The sequence below is a fragment of the Chiloscyllium plagiosum genome, unplaced genomic scaffold (genome assembly GCF_037043375.1).
Source record: "Chiloscyllium plagiosum isolate Xiang-an unplaced genomic scaffold, Cpla_swu_hap1 HiC_scaffold_14, whole genome shotgun sequence".
NCBI classification, from domain to species: Eukaryota; Metazoa; Chordata; class Chondrichthyes; order Orectolobiformes; family Hemiscylliidae; genus Chiloscyllium; species Chiloscyllium plagiosum.
In genome coordinates, this window is record NW_028270152.1 from 68,401,072 (window position 1) to 68,417,182 (window position 16,111).

At 40.5% G+C, this 16,111-nt stretch overlaps 2 protein-coding genes across 5 annotated transcripts in view; one reads left to right on the forward strand and one right to left on the reverse strand.

The window, feature by feature from the left end:
- tatdn2 (TatD DNase domain containing 2) overlaps nucleotides 1–13,895 on the forward strand; it is a 38,139-nt gene extending 24,244 nt beyond the window's left edge. For both annotated transcript variants that reach the window (XM_043708535.2, XM_087994509.1), the window contains 2 exons: nucleotides 6,094–6,277; nucleotides 13,387–13,895. In XM_043708535.2, coding sequence (XP_043564470.2) covers nucleotides 6,094–6,277; nucleotides 13,387–13,527 — 325 coding nt within the window. In that variant the 3' untranslated portion in view covers nucleotides 13,528–13,895. The remainder of the gene's footprint in view (nucleotides 1–6,093; nucleotides 6,278–13,386) is intronic.
- Nucleotides 1–16,111, reverse strand: part of LOC122559161 (uncharacterized) — a 31,973-nt gene that overhangs the window by 3,368 nt on the left and 12,494 nt on the right. Inside the window, exon 3 of one of the 3 annotated variants that reach the window (XM_087994510.1) lies at nucleotides 15,470–15,603. The exons of the other annotated variants lie outside the window; for them this stretch is intronic. Coding sequence (XP_087850636.1) covers nucleotides 15,550–15,603 — 54 coding nt within the window. The 3' untranslated portion in view covers nucleotides 15,470–15,549. Of the gene's footprint in view, nucleotides 1–15,469; nucleotides 15,604–16,111 lie in introns of those variants that run through there. 3 annotated transcript variants of the gene reach the window in all.

The following is a 16,111-nucleotide window of genomic DNA, read 5'->3' on the forward strand; positions in this document are numbered from 1 at the left end:
AAGAGTATTCTGTTTTTCTCTGCTTTCACTCCATGCCTTTACAGTTCGAAGCAGTTATTGGTATGACATGTTCCAAGAAATGTTTTATTCTACTGTTCAGTCTAACAGTCTTCAAATTGTGACAACTTTATGTGGAGAAGTCCTGTACACTAACTAGTCCATTTTCCTGATGAAGGATTTGATACAATGCTGTACTAGTCTGCTTGTGTTACAATGTGCTGGTGAAATATTTTGTGGTTCTGGAAGACTTAATACTGAGTGGTACTTGTGGGCAGAACAGCTTATGATCTTTAATGAATCCTAACATTTAGTTCTTTTTTTAAGTCTCTGAAACAATGTCCATCATATCAATATAACCTGTAACTAGTTGTTCACATGCAATACCTTGTTACCTACAAGAGATTCTTCCACTTAGACCAGGATGTGGATTTCTAAAATACAAGAAAAAGCAGACCCTATAATTTCCTATACTTGGGTGGCAATAACATTCATGAGCAGAAGTTTATACAGTATACATGCATGCTGGGCACCTAAACAGATGCAGGTTTAATTTGACTGTTCATGTCACATGGTGCATAGCAGTTTGAGATCTTCAGACTCCATTTTTAAGTCACTTGCCTATACGACACTGTGTTAGCAGCACAAGAGCTAAAAACTAAACAAAAATTAACCTGTTCAAAGGAACCTTTGTGGTGCTCCTCTACGCGGAAGAATACTCTAGTGAATGAGATGCAGCAGGAGAATTGCATTGTTAGTCTGTGGGAGCAGTTCTAGGCTCTGAATTCAGTGGTAAGTGTACAGGCATAGGAGGCTGAGGAAAACTAAAGTGGACTAGAGAAACTTTTAAAAAGCAGTAATTCAGTCTGGGAAAAGCAAGAAATTAAAAATATATTACTTTGACCTCTGGAGCATTCACCCTAGAGTGAGCATTGACCATGAGGTATGGCTTCAGAAACTGAAGTGAAAGGGCCACAAAATAGTAATCCAAGGTTGCAGTTCTAGGAACTTTGTGAAATCTTTTTTTTAAAGCAATACACTAGGAAAATTGAAGTCTAAGCAGACCTAATCTAAAAGTTTTTGGGAGATTTTATTCAGGCCACAGAAAAAGCAATCCTGAAGAGCTGAAATAAAGATGGATGTCATTATTTTGAAGCCCCAAACAATAGAAAGCATCAAGTAAGGTCTGATTAAAGTAGAAAACTGGAGCAGGCCATTTAGACCTTTTGAGTCAAGATTGTGATGCTGGAAAAGCACAGCAGGTCAGGCAGTATCAAAGGACCAGGTGAATCAAGGTTTCGGGCATATACCCTTTATCAGGAATGAGGCTTGTGGGCTAGGGCAGCTGAGATAAATGGGAAGGGGGTAGGGCTGGGGAGAAGGTAGGTGGGAATGTGATGCGTAGATCAAGTTGTGGGTGGAAGTGATAGGTCGGAAGGGAGGGTGGAGTGGATAGATGGGTGGGAAGCAGGAAGATGGATAGATAGGACTGGTCAAGGGGGCAGTGCAGAGTTGTAGGCTTTGGACTGGGATGAGGTGGGGGGGGGGGGTGGGGGAGGAGAAATGAGGAAACCAGTGAAATCCACATTGACCGTGTGGTTGCAGGGTCCCAAGGTAAAAGATGACGCATTCTTCTCCAGGCATAAGGTGGTAAAGGTTTGGCAATGGAGGATGCCCATAACCTGCATGTACTTGGTGCAGTGGGAGGGGGAGTTAAAATGTTCAGCCATGGGGTGGTGAGGTTGGTTGGTGCAGGTATCCCAGAGATGTTATCTGAAATGATCCACAAGTTGATGTCCTGCCTCCCCGATGTAGAAGAGACCACATTGGGTGCAACCGATACAGTAGGTAACGTGCATGGAAGTACAGATAAATTTCTGTTGGATGTGAAAAGATCCTTTGTGACCTTAGATGGAGGTGCGTGGGGGTGCAGGTTTTGCACCTCCTGCAGTAGCAGGGGAAGGAGCCGATGTGGGCTGGTGGGTGGGGGGTGGATCTGATGAAGGCATTGCGGAGGGAATGGTATCTCCAGAATGCAGATAGGAGTGGGGAGGGAAATATATCCCTAGTGGCGGGGTTTGTTTGCAGGTGGCGGATAATGATGTGGTGTATACGGAGGTTGGTTGGGTGGAAGGTGAGGCCCGGGGAGGTTCTGTCCTTGTTGCGATTGGAGGGGGTGGAGTTCAAGGGTGGAGGTGGTGTGCTGGAGGGTATTGTTGACCATGGTCTTGGAAGGAGAAGGCCATCAGGGATGTTCTGTGGTGGAATTGGTCCTCCTGGGAGCAGATGCGGAGGAGGCAGAGGAATTGGGAATAAGGGATGGCATTTTTACAAGAGGTAGGATGGGTGGAGGTGTAGTCCAGGTAGCTGTGGGTTTGTAGTAACCGACTGTGTATAGTCGGTTGCGGGAGATGGAGAGCCTATTCTGCCATTCAATGAGATCATAGCTGATTTGTGGACTAACTCTACATACCTGTCTTTGGCCTCTATCCCTTAATATCTTAACAAATACTTGTGTATCTCAAATTTAAAATTAATAACTGATCCAGGATCCATTGCAGTTTGTGAAAGTGTTACAAATATATATCACTATTAATGTATAGAAATGCTTCCTAACATCTCTGCTGAATAGTCTGGCACTACTTCTCTGACTCTACACCTTAGTTCTACAATACCGACCTGACCTGTGGAAGTAGTTCATCTTTATCTGCCCTGACTTTTCCTGTTTAATATCGTGAAGAATTTGATCAGGTCTATCTTGAGAAAACAGGCAATATTTGTATAATCTCTCATAAAACCAGATGTCTAGGCATAATTTATTGAAGCCACAAACAGCTTCTCACCTTGTTAACATGAGATGTCAGGAATGCTTCATTTTAGCCACAAAATGTCAGGAAATCCCTCCAGAACGATTTGTACTGCAAAATTGAAGTATTTTAAAGTAGCAAGCAGAATACATTTTTGCAAATGGATTGTGAATTTTAAAATTCACCCATTTCCTTATCTTTCCCTGTGTCCATAAGCAGATCGTGGTATAATCTCTTGGGTGTATATGATTTCATACTAAGGGTTCTCCTAGGTAGCAGTGACCACAGTGATTGAATTTTGTATCCCATTTGTGGGAGGAAAGTGGCTTCAAGACTTATTATTGTGAATGTATGAAAGCAAAGGATCTTGAATGAAGGAGCAGATCTGTTAAGGGATAGAAATGCAGTGGCAAACATTTAAGGGGATATTCCAGAATGCATACAGAATAGATGCATTCCAACAAAGAATAACTTTGAGCGGGAGACCCACAAGTGGTAATACCCTTTTTTAAAAAAAAAAGTCAAATGGTATATAGGGAAAATGAGTTTGGCAGGAAGAATAAAAATGAATATTATCTAAATGAGAGATTGCAGTTCTGAGATGCAGAGGGATTAGAATATTCTAGCGCATGAATCAAAATGTTAATGTACAGCAAGTATTTAGGACAGCTGGTAGCATGTTAATTGCTAATTGAAAGGGAAAATAATACTAAAGTGGAGAAGTTATGCTCAGTTTATATAGCGCTTTGCTAAGCCCACATTTAGGATATTGAATTGAATTTAAAAGCTTTGTCTTGCGAGTAATACAGGCAGATCAGAGTTAAGTAGCATAGATAAGTAAATAATAGGTAAACAGCAGCAAAAACATTAAAGGCAAATGTTAAGAGTTTGAGTCCATTCAGTATTCTAACAGTAAGGTAGAAACTGTTGCGAAACCGGCTAGTGTATGTGTTCAGGTTTCTGTACCTTCTCCCTGATGGTAGAGGTTGTAGAAAAACATTGCCAGTGTGGGATGGATCTTTAAGAATGCTGGCTGCCTTTCCTTGACAGCAGGCCTGGTAGATGAGCAGTTGGCCTTTGTGATTGTCCGGGCCAAGTAAAGTTGCTATGGCCCTATCGGAGTAAAGGACAATGTCTGAGGGTCACCAACTTTCCAGCAAGGGAAGAGGTTGAAAAGGAGAATCCTTCATGGTAATCTCAGGTGGTGCTGGAATTGCGTGCATGCTGTTGGTATCACTGCACTGCAAACCAGCTATCCAGCAAACTGACCTCACTGGGAGTACTATGCACAGTATTTGTCTCCTTGTGCAAGAAACAATTGGTAACAATTCAAAACATTCATGAAACTAATACTTGGAAAAGTAGACTTCCTTATGAGGAAGGTTGGACATGGTAGGCTTGTATCCATTGGAATTTAGAAAATTAAGTGGTCACTTAATTGAAACATTCCAGATCGCAAAGGGTATTGATGAGGTGGATGTGGAAAAAAGTTTCATCATAGGAATAGGCATAGAACTGTACAGCATGGAAACAGACTCTTCGGTCCAACTCGTCCATGCCAACCATCCTAAATGAATCAAGTCCCATTTACCAGCATTTAGCTCATATACCTCTAAACCTTGCCTATTCATATACCCATCCAAATGCCTTTTAAAATCTTGTCTGAATCCAACACTAGGAACATTATTTAAGCATAAGTGTTGCCCATTTAAGATTTTTTTCTTCTTTCTCAGAGGTTCAGGAGTCTTTGGAACACTGTTTCCACTGCTTTTTGAGGAAGAGTTTGTAAATATTTTTAAGGTTCATGGATTCTTAGTAAGCAAGGTACTGAAACGTTATTGGAGCTAGGTGGGAATGCAGAGTAATGATCAGCTCTTGATTTTGGAGATTCTGAATACTGTAAAGAAACAATTGCTTGTTTCAGTAGTGAGGACATCCTCTGCAAAGGAAATCCAAAGGTTAAAACATCCTTCAGATTAAAGGGACCTATAGACCTCTTGCTGTCAGACTCCGAGACAATCATACAGCCAGAAAACAATCTTCCAGTTCGGAGGAGGACACATTCCAGGAAAACAAGAAAACTTCCAGACATTTGTGTTTAAGTCTGGACTTAAGGGTGCTGGGATAAATTGACTATTAGATACACATCTAATATGAAAAATGTAGCTTGTGATGGTATGTATATGGGTATGAAAGGGTTAATATTGATTGGCATAAGCACTACCTGCTATGATGACCTATGGTCTGTGGGCAGAACAGCTTAGGGTCTTGAAGGAATGAGACCTAATAATTGATCCTTCTCAAAGCTTCTACCAATGTTCTATCATCTATCAATGTAATCCAAACTATTTGCTAACGTGCAGTATATATCATCTTGGCATCTACAAAATACTTCTCTACTTAGATCAGGAAACGATTTATATCTACCACATTCAACTTAGTTGTTTCCTAAACCTTCAAGGTTGTCTCCACAGTCATCCTCTATCATACGCAGCAGCTCAAACACCAGAATGAGCTGGTATGCCCATACAACTACCATAGGTGAGTTTGGGTTACAGCAGCACCAAAGCAAGCTCAAGGGACCACAACTTGTCTTTCACTTGGGTCATTTACATCATCTTGGTTTTGGCTTCAGCAATTTCAGGCTGTAAACCCAGCCACATTTGTTTCATTTCTCTTTTCTAGTATTGATGATCTTAGTTTTTTTCTTGGTCTGGTAGTGTTCATGATTCTACCATTTACTGTTTCTTGAAACATTTTTCTATCCGTATGGGTCACTTGGATCACCCTTTTGCACCTAATTTGTACTATATCCTCATTCCTGATGAAGGGCATATGTCCGAAACGTTGATTCTCCAACTCCTCAGATGCTGCTTGACCTGCTGTGCTTTTCCAGCACCCCACACTCGACTCAGTACTATCATCCACCCAATCCACCCAATCTCAAACCTCCTGTTCTTTTTCAGCTGAGTAATTCCAGTAGCACTTATTTGTATTTGGAGAACAACACTCTGGACCTGGGATCACCTGACTAAACAGCAACACAGAAAGGTTTCTTCATATTATAAGAAAGTAAAAGTCCTGTAAAGTCATTGAGATTGATCAGAACCAATTGTTTTTATTTTACTACTTCACAGGTGTAATTTGGCCATTTGTCCCCATTGTCAATATTGCTGGTTTCTAGAAGATACAAGAGTGAACTGACTAGCTTCCTGTCAGTAAGTGCTTAATAAAACCAAAAGAACATGCATATTTTAATTGATTTGGATTTTGATCTTTCACTCTGCAGGCATTGCTTTACAGGCCGATATGAAGTGATTGAACCATTTCTACAGGAATTTTCTAATTTGTCAGTTGGATTCACAGCCCTGTTAACTTACCCAACTGCTGTAATGGCCAGAGAAGCAGTAAAAAGAATCCCTATAGAGAGGATTGTCGTGGAAACTGACGCACCATATTTCTTACCAAGAGGGGTATGTTCTGTTAATCATAATAATCTTAACGTATAATAATTCAAGAGGATGAGGAATTTAGAATGTAATTGTAAATCATAATCTGTTAGTTGTGTGAAATCTAGGGTTGATTGTAAAACGAGCAAAATGCAGAAAAGCATTATGTTGCTTGTGGTATTAAAGATGATTACAATATTGAACAGCAACTGTTTCCAGCAGCTGTTTTTTTTTTGACATTGAATAAATCACTGGAAATAATGAAGCCAGAGTAAACTTCATAATGCATTATGACAATCTGGCTAAAATGGTCCACTGTGAAAAGGAAAACTGCTTTAATTTTTTTCCAAACTTTTTTGATGCCAGTCAGAATTCCATTTTTGTGCCTGCACCATAAAATGACTCTACAACTAGGTAGAGATTGTTCAAAAGGACATTTCATATCAGGATGGTTTGAGTACCAAAGCTAAAATAGTGATTGTGGTAACCCATTAGCTGCATGTTCATCTGTTGAGAACTGACTTTTGCGATTGAGTCTAGTTTCATATTTCTCACTAAAACTATTGCCCCTACAATCTTAAATTTTCCTGCCTTAAGCTTAATTAGAGTGGAAATGGTAAGTAGCAGGGACCCCATTGACTGCCTGATTAAATGTCCCACCAAACTCACGCAGGCAAGGCCATTAAATTCCACCCTGTTTGTTCCTGTTACTGTCAGAATGCTTTTTGGATAATAGCACCCTTATTTGTTAGGTGCACAACAAGTATTATTTAGCTCTAGCACAAACTTAGTGTTGAAAATGTTGCTTAAGTATGAATTGTCAATCACATTTTGTTCCAGAAAGTAGTGCAGAATATTACCAGTGATGGAGTTGAACTTTGAGAGGAACTAGAGAACTTTAAATGCTCTTCCACTAGAACTGAAATGAATGGGCTGAACCTTGGATTCTTTTCAGTAAGTGTGAATTGCATCAAGCTTTTAGGAGGGAATTGTAGCACAAAGCTGAGTAAGTTTTCTCTGATCCTATCAAACTCAATACCTATCCCACCCCTTCAGTCACATTTTGTCTGATTCTAGCCCCATGTTAACATACCATTCCCAGAACAATGTGCCATTGTTGGGGTCACCCAGAATTGATCAGTATCCCTTGTGTGTACACCATTTTTAAAAGCCAATTGTGCACCCATACAAGCACTGTCAATCCAGAGTTGCTCTGCTTAGTTTCTGACACCTGCCACAGATGTGGTAGACATGCAGAGGCATTAACAGCCTTTGTTGCGTGCAGGATTCTGCCAGTCGGATATCGCAAACATGGGATGTCCCTTTTTCTTTTTCACTGACTACTTCCATTCCTCCAGTATAAGTGTTACTACCTTCTCTCCAATATCTCTTTCTGCTACTGTACTCACATCCCAAAGGGTCATGCTCTACCACACTTGTTATTGCTTGCAATAGCTTCCCACACTCACTCTCACCCAAGTTAACCCTTAACACCCTGAATGCCTTCTGCACTGACTGCTCACTTGTTTGGGATGCCTCCCACTTATACCAAAAGTCACAGCTGCCTCATCCACTTTCACCTTTCTTAATATGTCTCTCAATCTGTGTAAAACAACCTAGAGAACAAAGAATCCATATAGGTGGTTGATTATCTGATGTGGGCACTTCTCTTGGGAGGGGGAGGATGTGTGCCCAGACAGAAAGTAAGACGGACAGGTTAGGATGATAGTATGCCGGGAAGAGAAAAAAGTGATAATGTGGACAATGAGTAAGTAAAAATAGGTTTGCAGTGCTTGAAAGCATTCTCGGATACAACTGTGGCAGGCAGATCGGAGAGGATGAGGTCCAGTATGCTTTGTGCTCTTGGTTCCCTCACCACCTGCTACACACCCAGTCTAACAGCTATGTCCTTTGTGATGCAACCAGCGCATTCAGTCATGCTACCTAACCACTCTTGAGGGATTTCAAAGTCCACCACCAAAGCATCTTTTGTGCCCTTGTCACCTCCTGTTTCCACTGTTATTGAACAGGGAGGAGGACCGGTTCATCAACCGAGGGAGGATGGTACATAGTAATTGGCAGGAGGTTTCCTTGCCCATGTTTAACCTGATGCCATGAGGCTTCACTGGGTTCCAGAATCCGTGTTGAGTCGTCCCAGGGCAATACCCTTCCAACTATATATACTGTGCTGCCTTGGGTCTGTCTTGCTGGTGGGACAGGATATACAGAGGGCGGATGTTGATGCCTGGGACATTCTGTAAGGAATGATTCCTTGAGAATGACTGTCAGGCAGTTCCTTGACTAGCCTGTGAGCTCTCCCAATTTTGGCACAAGACCCCCAATGTTAAAGATACTTTGCAGGGTTGAGGTGGCTGTTTTTCCTATTGTTGATGCAAGGTGGTCTGTCCATACAATTTGAGACTTTTGTAGCAGTTGATACAACTGACTGACTGACTTGCTAGGCTGTTTCAGAGGGCAGTTGACATTCAACTACATAATTGTGATGAGTGTGATGTAGGCCAGACTGTGAGGATGGCAGATTTCCTTCTTTGAAAGAAATTAGTGAACCAAATGGGATTCTGACAATAGACAATTGTTTTGTGGTCATGGTTACTTTATTACTTTATTAATTCCAGATATTTTAATTGAATTCTAGTTTGACTATCTGTTGTGGTGGGATTCAAACCAGAGTCGCCTGCACATTAGCTGATTTTTTTTTTTTTGGATTAATGACATTGCTGTCTTGCTGATCTGGCAAGTTTGTTTAGATGTTTTGTGGAATGTCAATGCATGCCTTGTTTGGCTTGTCCTCTGGATGTGTTATCCCAATCTAATTGGTGTCCTACATTGTCCATGTGTGTGGATACAAGTGATAGCTGGTCATGTCTCTTGGTGGCTAGTTAGTGTTCGTGTACTATGGCTAACTTCTTCCTGTTTGCCCTATGTAGTGCTTTTGGCAGTCTTTACATGGTATTTTGTATATAATGTTGATCCTGTTGGTTGTGTGTATGGGATCCTTATACTTGTTAGGACAAGCCAAACAGACATGTATGGGAATTCCTGCAAGCCTGGCACTCAATTTGGAACTCCATGAACAAACAGGTAGAGTTGGACCCCATATAGCCACTAAAACAGAACCAGCAGCAAAACTGGAAATGACACCAACTCCAGCAGACCCAGACACTCATAGCAAGCAGGAGGAACAATACTTCACAGGCACACTGACATCTAGCATGGTGACAAAAACTCCTGTGAACAAACTTACCAGCTTAGTGAGCAAGTCAACAACCTCATCCACAATCTGAGCTACAAATATTCTCGAATACTTTGAACACCTATTGGCGGACCATGCTCACACGTGCCTGATGATGGGAAACCAATGCCAACTGACAGTGAGGTACCTGTGAATATCTCCACTTCCTGCATGAATGCCTCAAAATGACCAGACTACTAAACACAAGCCACCTCTCTGCACCCTACAAGTGTAGAAAGTAGCGGAACAAAATGGCTGCAGAATGCTATGGGTAATGGTTAACAAAGCCCACAACTGCCTCCACAAATATGAAAGGGAAATTGCAAAAAGCTTTGGATACAAACTGTGTACCAACCATGAATACCAAGTGGACAACTCTATCTACTCTGCTGAAGAATTCCTCAACAACCAATTCCCCTTCCTGGACGTAGTGGTCTAATGCAAGGCCAATGAGGAACCCCAGACCAGCGTATACAGGAAGGGTACCCACATAGACCAAGTGCACAACTACAACAACAAGCATCCCATCACCCATAAACTGAGCTGCATCAGAATATTCGTCCATCAAGCCATAATACACTGCAGCACCCTGGAGTTATGCAAAGCAAAAGAAGAACTTTTTGTTGCAAATGTTTCGTCCCCTGGCTAGGCAACATCATCAGTGCTTGGGAGCCTCCTGCGAAACGCTTCTTTTGATGTTTCCTCCGGTGTTTATAGTGGTCTGTCCCTGCCGCTTCTGGTTGTCAACCGGAAGCGGCAGGGACAGACCACTATAAACACCGGAGGAAACATCAAAAGAAGCGTTTCGCAGGAGGCTCCCAAGCACTGATGATGTCGCCTAGCCAGGGGACGAAATGTTTGCAACAAAAACTTTCAGCTCGGCAAACAGAACCACAACAACGAGCACCCGAGCTACAAATCTTCACACAAACTTTGAACAGAAGAAGAACACCTACACAACATCTTCAGAAACAATGGATATTCAAAAGTATCATCTGCCATTTACCTACATGACAGACCACAACAGGAAGACACAACACATCCGGACACACTGGCTATGCTGCCATACATTAAGGACCTATCCAAAATGACCACCAGTCTACTGACTCCTGGGTATCATTGGTAGCCCACAAACCAATTACCACACTACGACAGCTGGTGACAAGTATCCCATATGCACAATGAATAGGACCAACATTAAATACAAAATGCCATGTAAAGTCTGCTGAAAGCACTACCTCGGGCCAACAGGAAGGAAGTTAGCCACCAGAGTACACTAACACCAACTAGCCACCAAGAGACATAACCATACACATGGACACCAATTTGATTGGTTTATCCTAGGATGGATGTGTTTCCCAAAACAGGCGTGCATGGGAATTCATGGAAGTCAGGCACTTAACCCAGAACTTCATTAACAAGCATGTAGAGTTGGACTCCATGTACCAACCATGAAGAAACCGAACCGGCAACAAAACCGGAAATGACTCCTCCAACCCCATCAGACCCAGACACACAGCAAGTGGGACAGAACACCAACGCTTCATCAGAGGCGCACTGATGTTACCTAGGATGGTGACGAAATGTCTGCTAACAAACAAACTTACCAGCTCAGTGAGCAAGTCAACAACCTCATCTACAACCTGACCTACGAATCTTCTAGAATATTCTGGATTAATAGTCTAACAATAATATCTATTGGCCATTAATTCAATTTCTCAATGCTTATTGTTAGATTGGTGTGATTAAGATGGGAAGCTGAACATTAATGAATTGAATTGGGCTCTTAAGGCAAATTATAAATATCTTAATTGGCAACTCACTGGTCCCTTGCGAGAAACTTGCCTTGGCACTCGGCCAAAGCATAAAATGCAGGGAAATCCTACCAAGTTGGGTGAGGTCTCACTAAGCTCTTGTTCAATTCTTCCATAACTTTTATTGCCAATGTTGCTGCAATCCCGAAAATTCTCCCCAAAGCTTCCAAATGGTTATTAAATGGTATAATGAGGTAAAATTATGAAACGTGATTTCCACAAGTTAGTTAACAAGTGATTTAAATTAAAATCATCAGACAAGGTTAGAAAAGCATTACTTGTGTTGATTCTAACAACAAATTTGTTTTTTTTTTAAATCTGACCATTTTAAAAAGGAATTTGGACATATCTATTTAAAGTATTGTATGCATGAATTAGACGAGACACATTAATAAAATCACATGTTTCTTGAGTATTCATTTAAAATTGGATCATTTTTGTTCAGAGTGCCATTTGAAGTGGCACAATAGTGAACTATAGTCAACCATTTACATTTCTCCTTGCATTATTTTTCTGAAGGTCCTTATGTGCTGTTTTGTATTGTGATTTACCTTTTTGAGCATTCAGCCCATACAAGTTGAGAATTAAACATTGGTCTTCCTAGTCTTTAGGGCTGTTTTGCATCATTTGTGAGTCTGTTCACAAATAAGCTCTGAAACTGATTGTTTGACCATGCTGTGTTAAGTTACAGAACCCAAGTGAATACTAAGCATTACACGTACAAATGATCCTATGTGTTTCCCCATCTATCCTAAGCTGCCCTGTGTGCTGTTAATAATCTGGGTAGGGACTTTTAGAATCAGAGCAACTTGATCTGACTTTTCTGATGTTGGACAGTCACATTCCTGGAAGATGGAGAAAGGAGGAATATTTTTCTTCTTCTTATGACAGAGTCAAACCCCCTCTGCTAATTAAAACCAAAACACCCGAAAAAGCTCACCTCTCCTTGTAATCTGCTAAAAGTGAGAGAGTGAAACAAAATTTCTGATTTCCACCATTTAAAGATAAAATAATTTAACTTTAACAGTGAACACTAAATAAAACTATTAACAAACCTGAGCCACCTTTTTTCTTAACTTGGGGCGGCACGGTGGCTCAATGGTTAGCAATGCAGCCTCACAGCACCAGGATCCCAGGTTCGATTCCAGCCTCTGGTGCCTGTCTGTGTGGAGTTTGCACATTCTCCCTATGTCTGCGTGGGTTTCCTCCGGGTGCTCTGGTTTCCTCCCACAGTCCAAAGATGTGCAGGTTAGGTGAATTGACCATGCTAAATTGCCCGTAGTATTAGGTTAAAGGGGTAAATGTAGGGGTATGGGTGGGTTGCGCTTCGGCGGGTCGGTGTGGACTTGTTGGGCCGAAGGGCCTGTTTCCACACCTAAGTAATCTAATCTAATCTAATCACTCTGACCCCAGCTCTATTAAGATGTTCAAACAACACAATTAGTAAACATTAAATCAACTTAATATCAAAGTCCATACAGTCTCTTGTGCTATCTTCATTCCAATTATGCAGTCTTCTCCCAAGATTATCAACTTGTTTTCTCTGCAAATGTCTTTGTATAAAATTTATTGGTACCTTTTCAATAGATGCCTTCTGAGAATTTTGTTTTGAGAGCAGGTTGCTTATTTCTTCAGATGGCAGTTGGCTCTCCAGTTGAATGGGCAGTTAGCTCTCTCTAATTTTCAAAATGCCTTTTTTATACCCCCAACATCATACCCTCTCACTGGTCTGATGCCAATACAATAAAATTCCATTTGATTTTGGTATCTTGGCCATAATTTAAATTAATTGATTAAATTTAAATCCAGTTGCCTTAACCTCAAAACATAACCCCAAGCTGATTGTACATATCACCAATTCTCGGCACACTCTGTACCTGTCAACTAATCACAGACCATGTGCTGTCACGATTTCAGTTCAGAAAAGGGACCTCTCTTAAAGTGACCTTAATGCTTTTGATTTTGTAACATTAATGAACTAAACTTTTCATACTTTTTTGAATGGATGTTTTGTCTATATAAGTAGATAGTTTAAAATAAAAATTATTTGTTTGTACCTTTTTCAGATTTCCAAGAGGGTTTGTTGCTATTCCCATCCAGGACTTGCCTTATATACACTAATGGAAATTGCCAAGCAGAAAGTTATGAAACTATCTACAGTTCTTTCCATAGTGAGAAAAAATACCCAAGATATATATGGAATATAAGCAAGGCACCAAACTTAATCCCATTTTAATTGCTTTTTAAACTGTGTTCCATAATGAATGAACTTATCCCAGCTTGGAATGATATTTTTCAACTTGCATTGTGTGTAAAACTAACTGAATTCACATTTTTGAGTATGATTTCTTATCAACTTTGAATATTGGATGTTGCAACATTAATTTGTGGTGATTCACTAAATGTAAAAGATGATGGGTCTTAAATTTGAGTATGGATTTTTCACCTTTGCAAGCCAAGATTTTAAATATTGATAAGATGAGTGGTAAATACTAACACTAACAGCTCAATATTTGTTTCTAGCTATGACTTTTTTTTCCCTTGACTGTGAATTAAAAATTGCAACTCTTTAAAAATCAAATTCTGCTTTCTCTCCATTTTATTTGAAGAAGAGAGTTCTGAGGAGACATGGCATGCTGGAGCTCAATGTGCTATGTAGTCTACCTGTAAAGAGTGATTAGCACTTATCACCGTTCAGTGACCACCCCAATAATGTACATGAACTTGTTCAGACCAATGTCTCATGTCATCTAAGATCAAGACAAGATTCCACACACATTAAATGGCTACAAAACTGGTTCCCAGAAGTTCAAAATGATTGTGTTTTAGCATCAAATGCTGAAGTTTCATAGAACATATTTTGCAGCTCACTTGTACAAATAATCTGGATGTGAAGATAGGTATGGTTAGTAAGTTTGCAGATGTGTGTAAGCCATTAAAGGGCAGGACAGATTTGAGAGAAACCAGTCAAGCATAAATAGGGGCATAGAGCACAAGGTTAAGGAGGTTGTGTTGCACTTGTAGAAGGCACTAGCTAGAAAATTGCATCTATTCCTGTGCTCACTTTAGGAAGATTGTGGAAGTAATAGAGTGTGTGGTAAAGGTTTAAGGGTGGTTTTAGGGATGAGGAATTTCATTTATGAAGTTGAGTGGAAAAGTTTGGACTGTTTCGGAGAGATGAGGGGATCTGCTTGTCCAAAGTTCTCATGATTCTGAATACTTCATTGTGAATAAGGAGAAAATGTTCCTACTTGTAAAATGTTCCTACTGAGAATTTAATAAAAGGTGCAGTGATAGGAATCAGCTCACTATCAATTTTGAGTTCTGTTTAGGTCAAAACTGAAGTCAATGGGAATTGGACAAAACTCTCCACTGATTTGGAGTCATACCTTGTACAAAGCTATGATTGTTCAAGGTTAGTCATGTCAGCCCTTGGACCTCCTCCAAGTAGTATCCTGGACTCAACCACATTCAGCTGTATGAAATTTACAAACCGGGACGTTTGTACAATTGTACAATCTCCCGTACTGTTCGTGACTCTCATATTGAAGTGTTCTGTGTCCAATTGCAGCGAGACTTCAACAACCTGCATGGATTGGCAAGTAACATTGAAATCACATAACTGGAAGGAGACAATTCAACCATCATCTCTTGACATTTGATGGCCTTGATGGTCAATGGTATTGCCATTATTGAATGAGCCACAATCAACATCCTGACCGTTACCCTGGTCCAGAAACTGAACCAGACTTGCCCTTATTTATAATAGGTACAAGGAATTATGAGGTGAGTAACTCACTTCCTGATTCCCTAATGCCTGACTGCAATCCACAAGACAGGAGAGTGATGGAATACTCTCTATTTGCCTGGCTGAGTGTGGCTCCAACAATGTTCTTGGCTCAACATCCAAAAGCAACCTTGATTTGCATCTCATCAAGCACTTTCAACTTAAACTCCCTTCATTAGTTACTCATAGTAGCAGTACTGTTAACCAACTACATTATGCACACAGCAACTTCCCAAAGCTCCTCTGCTAGCACCTCCCAAACTTTTCACCTCTGCCACCCAGAAGATCAATAGGAACAACGATACATGGACAATTCTCTCCTTGACACACGTCATCCTGAATTGGAAATACTTTACCGGTCCTTCAGTGTCATTGGGTCAAAATCCTGGATCTCCCTTAGCAACAACCTCTCCAAAAGAACTGTAGCAGATCAAGAAGGCAATTACCATGCCTTCTCCAGGGCTTTGGGAGGGGTCATAAATGCTGTTTTAGATTCCTGTGAATAAATGTATGGAAAATAATTTTATGTAAGTTATGAAGCTGTTTAAAAGTAGATTCAAAAATAAATTTTGAAAGAAATGGCTATGCAGACATGTAAAGGAGAAAGTAAAATAATGGAAAAGAGGAAACAGTGGAAAAATAGATCTAATTAAGCTTAGAGAAAGCTGGAGATGCATGCGAGAAGAAGCGATTTATAAATGAGGATAAGTATTTTGAATTCCACACATTCAAGATGGTAAATCACAGGAGGTGGCTGAGATGAGATGATAGAGAAACAGGAGCTAGGCCTAATCACTTGACTAAAAGTAAATCACTTTCCTTCAAGTATTAAACTAACCTCATCATTGAAAAAGTAAGATGATTAATTGGTTGGTCCTTAAATGACTACTAACAAGAATGATACTTGGAATGGGTAGCTCACTGATTAGAACAGTATTCCTTCATCTTGGCAGTCTGTATTAGAACTTGTCTCGAGGTGATTGATGAAAGTTTTCTTTCTTGCT